General features: G+C 48.1%; 1 protein-coding gene across 5 annotated transcripts; it reads right to left on the reverse strand.

Moving 5' to 3' along the window:
- Window positions 1-293: 293 nt before the first annotated feature.
- Window positions 294-5641, reverse strand: TMEM106C (transmembrane protein 106C). Of its 5 annotated transcripts, none has more exons than XM_003252229.3 (8): window positions 5553-5641; window positions 4764-4978; window positions 3831-3894; window positions 3181-3340; window positions 2949-3089; window positions 2446-2495; window positions 1915-1968; window positions 294-1044 (listed from the first exon to the last, which is right to left on the reverse strand). In XM_003252229.3, the coding sequence occupies exons 2-8, from the start codon at window positions 4948-4950 to the stop codon at window positions 948-950; spliced, it is 753 nt and encodes a 250-aa protein (XP_003252277.1). In that variant the 5' UTR covers window positions 4951-4978; window positions 5553-5641; the 3' UTR covers window positions 294-947. The 5 variants fall into 5 exon arrangements, with proteins under 5 accessions (XP_003252277.1, XP_003252279.1, XP_030672536.1 ...); XM_003252231.3 differs by having other exon boundaries at window positions 5482-5590; XM_030816676.1 differs by lacking the exon at window positions 1915-1968.
- Window positions 5642-8251: the final 2610 nt, after the last annotated feature.

An 8251-nucleotide genomic window follows, 5' to 3' on the forward strand; every position in this document is an offset into this window, starting at 1 on the left:
ATGACCCAAGAAACTTACAACCTCAAACCAGGATGTCTTATTCAAGACTAAATTCCAACCTCCACGGGGCACTGAGTGCTCTGTCCTGGAAGGGAACAGGGTAGCCCCCTGCCGCAAGAGGCAGATGGAGGAAAATGAGGCTGCTTGCTGTGACAGGAACTCATGGGAACAGGAGTACAATCAGGGTGCAGTCTCTTTCCTCCTATTCCATCCTGACCCACTTGGAAGGGAACTATTCTACGGTTCCCCCAGAGATCCCTACAAAACACCCAGGCAATCAGAGGAGACACAGATGAATCAAAAGCAGGGTTTATTTTTCTATCAAATCCCCAATCCATGTTCCAGCCAATGGATGAAGGGTGAATCAAGCCCCACGTAGACTCTTGGTAAAAACAATTCTAACTTCCTAAAAAAAAAAAGCCAACACACTTTTTTCTTTCTTTTTGAAAAGCTGCCAGGCCTTTGGGAACAGCTGAAACAAATTCACATCCTGAATAGGTCTGTTTTCTCTTAGGTATTTGGATGGTCCCTCTCTGCTGCCACTTCTGCACAGATGAGGCACTGATAATGGCCAGCAGCTCACTCACAATCCTAGCTCCACATCACTCCACGGTTTGATAACCTAGAACCACGTTATGATCTCCATTTATAATGCCCTAAGAACAGCTGAAAAGATCCGTATTAAATTCTGCAAACCTTTATTGAGTGCCAACTATTTGCTGGGCACAGGCTAGGCACTGAGCAGTGATTCTGCTGGTTCTGAGAAACATAAATGGTACCATAGGGAGGTGTTTCCTCCTAAGTGGCAGGAGGATGTTTGCTGGGAGTTAAGCGAACCAATTCCTCCTCTGCTGACACCATGTGGGGGTAGGTACAGAACTCAGGCCTTGGGAACAGATGCTGTGCTCTCTTCTACAGGCGCTGTGTGGAAGAACCAATAGCAGTTGTTAAATAGCTGTGGAATTTCCTCCACAATCCACATAGTGATGTGTCTCCAAGGAGCTCTGGGTCATGAGGCCAATGTATGAAATCTTCACTGAAGTGCTAGGAAAAAGAAAACCAAGAAGAATTGATTATGTTTGGGGGATGAAATAAGCCAGAAAAATGTCCCAGGAAATGTTTTCCAAGTTCAGGGAACAATACCCATGGGCCCCAGGCACATATCCTCATGGTTGTGTAACCAGGAGGCCAGAAGATCTTTCCACTTTCACAGAGATACTGTGCCAGGAGGTGGCCTTCCAAACAAGGGTTCTCAATCGAGAATGATTTTACCCCACAGGAGACTTCTGGCAATGCCTGAAGACATTCTGGGTTGTCACAACTAAGGGATGGAGGGTTTACTACTGGGATCTAGTGGGTAGAGGCCAGGAATACTGTTAAACATCCTATAATGCACAGAACAGCCCCCTACAACAAAGGTCTGGCCCAAAATGTTCACAGTGCCAAGGCTGAGAAACTCTGCTCTAACCCCTCATATTTCATGTCTGCAGCGGAGTCTTGTCACTTGCCAATTTAACAGTCACGGTTCCAGAAACAACCCTAAAGGTCCATGCCATGTGGTAATTTGTGTGGCTAGAGAGGAAGTCTGGTCAAATGCCCAGTGCTTAACATCTTGAGAAAGCTTTTCTGTTCGTGACTGTCTCATTAGGATTCTGAGGGGATCATGTGATTCGTTAAACTAGACCCATTTTATGGAGAAAATGTTTGACTGCTCAGGGTGACTGGTGATTTGTGAAGGGCACGTGGACACTGCGTCTAGAGAACACCAAGGGTCTACTGTATCAGTGCCCGTGAGGCACAGGGCGTCCCCTCGGGCTAGGTGCCTCTGCCCTGTGGTCACACAGGGGCCTCCTGAGCAAAGGTGGTAGGCTCACATGGCCGGACAGGCCGTCGGGATAGGGAAGAGAGACGCACCGCATGAAGATCACTATGTTGTGAACCAGGATATCAGGTACCGTGCAGAAGAAGCTACCAAACAGCAAATATGGAAATAGTCAGTTTTTTTTTGTTTTTTTGAAAAGCCTCAGCAGAAGAGTGCAGAGTTACACTGTCCTGTTTGGGGTGCCCCCTCCCCCTTCCGACTTAAGTGCTGCCAAGGCTCGTCAGCTCTCAGTCCCTGCCATGTCGTTTTCATCCTCCCACAACGTCATACCACTTTCTGTTTTTTCAAACCCATCACATAAGTGCTGGAGCTTGCTAATGTTTTTAGTGGCTTAATGTTCTCTTTTAGAAATTCCAGCACTTCCGTCACATATCCAATAATACATTCTTCAAATACACACATAATAATAATACATTCTTCAAATAAATCTCAAGACATCCAAAGCCAGGGAACCTATAGGCCAAACGCTGAGATCTAAGGCAGGACCAGGCCCCAATCAATGGAGTATGACTTTGCATCCCTTTCCTCCAGTAGAGAGCACACACAGAGAACAGTGTCCTTACTACACATAGGAAAACGGTCCTCCCATCTCGGCCTTCCCGGTAAAATTCACCTGAAAATAAGATACCAGAGTCGGTCTGTGGCCAAGCAGGCTTGACACAGAACAGTATTATTATTAGCAATCCAAAGACCTTGGGTCATTCTTCCATCACATACAAAATACTTCCCTGAGATTGTCCCTAATATAGTCTATGAGCCTCTAATTGATACTGCCAACCTCTTCCCTTTTGAGAGGCCAATGGACCTCAGGCTATAACACTGCTGCTTCTTATTTTGTAGCAAATCTTTTTCTCTTACAAATTATTCTGCTCCCCAAATGCTTAAATGCTAGCTGCTTTTTCTCACAATTATTTATAATTACAGGGCCCATCAGGTCTTCCTCATCACCAGTTCCTACAAGTAGAAATGAGGAGACAAAAAGAAAAGTGACACAGCTATGGCATTCCTACAGCCCCGTACTCTTCTCTTAGGCCTGTGGGGCAAGGTTCCTAAAAGAACAGCGTACCAGTTGCTCACTCCGAGGTGGAATACGGGAGACGTTAGTAGTCACATATGTCCCGACCACTGTGTTCATGTACTGAATCTGGCTGGACAGGCTGGTCACTGCCACCGGGTAGAAGTTGGAGTTCCTGATTTTCAGGGTGGCCTACATTAGGGCAAGTCAGGAAACAAGTGTAAGTGCCCTGGGTCCTAGCCTGGCAGGTGCACAACCCAGGGAATGAGACCCTAAGGCTTACCATGATGGTGAGAATTACAAGGGAGTCTTGCTTATTAAATGTGACTTTCACCACTTTGATGCCATCATCATCCACAAGGACTGAATGCGGAAACAGGAAGAAAACCACCAAACCAGATGCCAGGAGACAAAGCAGGATGGACAGGAGGACATATTGCTTACTGCAAATGACACAGCACATGACCGACCCAGGCAGTCAGATATCAAGGTTCAATGTGTCAAGATTAAACACAAAACCAGGAAAAAGAAGGGAGTGAAAGGGAAGTTCCAAGAGCCAGGAACCATAAACCAGTCAAGAAGCAGTGAAGCAGGAGAAACCTTTTAAAACTCCTTTAAACACTGTTTGCACTCTGGGAAGAAAAGCTGAAGAAAGGAGCTACGTGGACAGAACAGTCCCACACCTCCCAGAACACCCCACTTTCCCAATTTCTTCTAATTTCATTCCTTGACCTTCAAAGCATTTCCAGCTTCAAGTTTCTTTTCCCAGATTGTGATGGGGGCAGATATACGTTGCTTGGGCAAACAGTTATAAGGAAAATGGGGAACTTATAAGAACATATGTAGTTTTCAAAGAATTAACTGGCATTCATACATACAGAAAGAGATTAGGGACAGAAGTAGGTATTAACAGGTGAGAGGCAGGTAACTCACGTTCGCTGAGGGCGCAATCTCTGATCACTGTGTGGGATCAAAGCCACCAACTCATTTACTTGCTCTAGAAAAGAGCCAAACAATTATTTTGTAAATCCCACGTGTTGGCAGTACTTTCCTTCACGTCTCACTTGAGCCTGCCACAACAAATGTTCTTCTGGAATGAGACATTTTAAAAAATACTAGTGAAATTCACATGTTGGGTCTAATGAACAAGAAACAAGAGAGTGCCACAAATTATAAAACACCTATCAGTGCTGCCAGGGTAGTGACGTGGAAGTTGAAAACCTGGGATCCTGTTCTGGCTTTACTACATGGGCTTGGCAGAGTCACTGAATCTCTCAAGGCCATGGTTTCCTCGCCTTTCATAGGAAAGCTTTGGAGTCAATGATTTCTAAGGTTCTAACCAGCTCTAAATTTCTGTGACTCTCCAGCTAAACTGTTAAAGACTTTCTGAGGGCCAATTTGTTAATAGCAATAGATGATCCTGTACCAAGGCTAAGTATTTGTCTCTCTCTCCTGACCTGATATATTTTTCTGACCTTAGCCTGTTAAGGATTAGCTATCCATTGCCTTGAAAAGCAGCTTCCAAGATGGTTCCCCCGCAAAGCTGTCCCAATTCTTGTGAGTGACAGAGATAAAGAAATGTGCCTGTCAACAAATCCCACCACATAGAGCGAACTGAACGTTCCAAACCTCAGGAAAAGAACAAGAGCGGAGGTGAAGAAAAGAAGAAAGGGTTGGAAAAATAAGCAGAGGAAGAGAAGTTGTGGAACTGCCCAAGTGTATTAAGTCAGTTGAGCTGGCTCCTGTCCAGGGCACTGTCTCTGACTATTACGGTATTACTGCCCAGAAGAAAAGTTGTCTGGGCAGAAAGGAGAACTCCGAGGGTACCTTGGGATTCTCATCAGGGAATCATCCCTCCATGATCACCTGTTGGAATGTAGCCTGTCCCCTGGCACGTGAGACAGGTGATGCTATCTCTCCCGGTGAATTCCACATATGGGAACTGAGCAATGGCTTCTTCCTGCTCTCGTTCAGCCAGCAAACCATCCCTGTCATCTTCTTGCTTTCGCCTGCAGGAGGAGGGGCGAGCAGCAGCGGAATGCTGAGACCCCATGGCCGTGATATGCCACTGGTGTCATGTCCTAAGATGAAAAGAGGGAGTGCACGTTAGCGGCCCCAGTGAATCACGACAGAAATCTCTTGTTTCTATAAGAAAATTAAAAACGCAAAAATGACAAGTTGCCGCCCTGAGTGTGGTCCCAACACCTGTACGATTTCTATCGGTACCCTCATTTTGTAGTACTGCTCCCCACTCCCCTCTTACCCGCCACACACAGCCGGCGGGGGTGGGGAGGGGGAACGGGGCCTGCCTTTCACGCACCTGCCTGGATCCTCACCGCCCTGGGACTTGGGGCACCCCTGCTCCCACCTGGTCCAGCCTCGCCCCTTCCTCTTCACTATTTGTAAGCTCTGTGCCCTCCTCGAGCAACAAACAGGCACCAAATTGATAACGGGCCTTAACGATTCCCATTCCTCTCCACCCCCTAGCCCCAGGAGGCGGGCTCAGGTCACGCCCCCTGGCAAAAAGCGATGCTCTGAGCCCACCAAAGTGGCCCAGGCAGGAGCGAACGCCAGCGTCCCAGACCTGCAGGGCACGAACTCCCGGCAGCTCCTCTCCGGCCGCTCCCCCGACCACCTGCCAGCTTGAGGACTTACCAGCCACTTCGGTCGGCGGAGCGGCACGCACTCAGCGCGCAGGCGCCAAATACCAAGCCCGCTCGGGGAAAGCCGGCGCGCGCTCGCGCGTGCGCTCTTCGCGGCTCCGGAGGCCTTCCCAATATCGCAGCTGTCTAGCTCCCTCGGTTCCGGTAGAGGGCGGCAGAGAGCGCCGGGGAGCCGCGACCCTTGCTGTAGGGCCGAGGTAGTCCGCGGAGTACGGACGATGCTCTGCAGTTCGCTAGATAGCCTGGGAAAGGCTCCAGTCAAGTTTCCCGAGCAAAACACATCTCTGCTGCGAGAGGAGGAAGGTGCTGCCGGCTACCAAAGCCACTCTGAAATATTCTTTATAGCACAGGAGCGGTGTAGTCGCTGAGGGTACACACATGCAGAGCATCCAGAGAAACTGCCTTTGCTAAAATTGTGAGAAAATTAGGACAGTGCAAGAGATCTGACTTACCCAGTTCCGTCTTGCTTCTAACCTCTGAACTGCCCTTGTTCATTCCTGGGCATAGGCCGAACTAACTTTGGGAGGAATTTAGTTTATAGTTGAACTTCGAAGCAAAGATAACAGCCCTTTCCCAAAACAAACCCTCTTCTTGCCTGGGGACCAGACTGCCTTTGTAAGACTAACAAATTAGCCACAAGATTAGAAATTATGGTTTAGGAGTCATCCAGACAGAGGTCACAAGATTCCAAACCTTCCCTATTGCTCCAAGGGATAACATCACTATTGTAAAATCTGAGATGGGTGCTGGGGATATTTTTCAGACCCTGCATTCTGAGGCACCAGCTGGCAGTACCCAGACCAGTTATCTGGCTCAGCCAGTTCTGCAATCCCACCCAGGAACAGAAAACAGCAAGAAGAACTCACTTAGATCCCCCCTATGATTTCATCTCCAACCTGACCAATCAGCACTTCCGACTGCCTGATACCTACCAGCCAAATTATCCTTAAAAAACCCCAGTCTCTGAATTATTGGGGAGACTTATTTGGGTGATAAACTCTGGTATCTCATTCAGCCGGCTCTGCATGAATTAAAATCTCCATTGCAATTCCCCTGTCTTGATGAATCAGCTCTGGGCAACGGGCAAGGAGAACCCGTCGGGCAATTACATCAGAACCTGTCGTCAGTCCAGGAGGGGACCCAGAGGCTTCATCAGACCCCTCCAATACTGTAGATAAAAGTGCTGCTGGAAGTCTCACAAGTGAGAGGGGCCCAGCCTGAGGGAAAGCTTCCATGGGGAGTCCTGCTGGCTTCTCGCAGGAACGGACCCCACAGCTGAGCAAGACAATTAGGTGCCAAGAGGCACCAAGGAGTAGATTCATTCTGTAGTAGGGCCCCCCTTCCCCAGACCTCCGCAAAAAAGGCACGTACATAAGAGGTTAGAAAGCACTTTTCGTTTGTTTGTTTGTTTGTTTTGAGATGGAGTCTTGCTCTTTCGCCCAGGCTGGAGTACAGTGGAACAATCTCAGCTGGCTGCAACCTCCACCTCCCGGGTTCAAGCGATTCTCCTGCCTCAGCCTCACAAGTAGCTGGGATTACAGGCGCACACCACCACACCCAGCTAATTTTTGTATTTTTAGTGGAGACGGGGTCTCACCATGTTGACCAGGCTGGCCTCAAACTCCTGACCTCAGGTGATCTGCCCACCTTGGCCTCTCAAAGTGCTGGGATTACAGACGTGAGCCACTGTGCCAGGCCTAGAGGGTACTTTTTAATGGGTGGGTTTCTTTGTTCATACTGCCAGGTCGAGCTTAGCCTGCAGCAGCAAGAGTTGAGTACAGACATTAACTAGGTGAAATTATTAAAGATGATGCTAGGGGAGAGGAGATATTCTGAAATGGGATGAATAAGGGGCCCACTTGGCAATAGAGAGTGAGGCTGGTGACCCCTCAGGTTTCTGCCACCTCCATATTTTCCTCTTTCTCCTGTGGGGAATGCCAGTGTACCTGCTGTTGTCTAGCCATCTGCCTAAGCACTGGCCACAATCAGCCCACTGAGTCTTTAGTAAGAGGCAACAAGGACCCTCTACTTCCCCTCTCATATCTCTGATCCACCTCTTCTCCTTCTTGAAATGTTTTTTTTCATCTGTTGGGTCACAGAAAATGATTCCCCAAAATAATGGTGTTTGAGCATACTGAGTGCTTTTGAGAATTAAAAGAAAACAAGCCTCAGAATCAAGGTCCCTCTAACCTTGTCTTGTTCCTCCCCTCAACCCCAAGCACAGGGGAAGACTGTCTCTGGAATTTCCTTGTCTCACCAAGAAAGCTTTTTTTTTTTTTTTGAGACAGGGTTTTGCTCTGTCATCCAGGCTCAAGTACAGTGGTGCCATCACGGCTCACTGAAGCCTCAAATTCTGGGGCTCAAGCAGTCCTCTGTGAAACAAAAATAAAGCTAAGCCTCCTCTACCCCCAGCCATCTGCATGGACCGCTCCTCTCAGCCAAGGGCATTCCAAAGTTAACCTGAAAATCTAGTTCAGGCCGTGATGGGAAGGGCGAGTCAGACATGCCTCATTACCACTGTGAAAGAAAAATAAATCTCAGGACCCCCAAATCATGAAGCCAAGGGAAAAGTCAAGCTGGAGACTATGTCAGGCAATTCTGCCTCCCATTTTATTCCTAAATAAGGTAGCTACGAAGATCAAAAGCTACATACTCCCCTCACAATTTGCCCACAAGGAATTTCCTTGTGGA

The sequence above is a fragment of the Nomascus leucogenys genome, chromosome 8, assembly GCF_006542625.1.
Source record: "Nomascus leucogenys isolate Asia chromosome 8, Asia_NLE_v1, whole genome shotgun sequence".
NCBI classification, from domain to species: domain Eukaryota; kingdom Metazoa; phylum Chordata; class Mammalia; order Primates; family Hylobatidae; genus Nomascus; species Nomascus leucogenys.

Coding starts and splice junctions, on each gene's coding strand:
- TMEM106C (XM_030816673.1), bottom strand. CDS start 4,950: ATGGGGTCTCAGCATTCCGCTGCTGCTCGCCCCTCCTCCTGCAGGCGA. Junction 3,341..3,830: donor AGATTGCGCCCTCAGCGAAC/GTGAGTTACCTG, acceptor TGTCATTTGCAG/TAAGCAATATGTCCTCCTGT. Junction 2,496..2,948: donor CACCTCGGAGTGAGCAACTG/GTACGCTGTTCT, acceptor TCTTATTTTCAG/GTGAATTTTACCGGGAAGGC.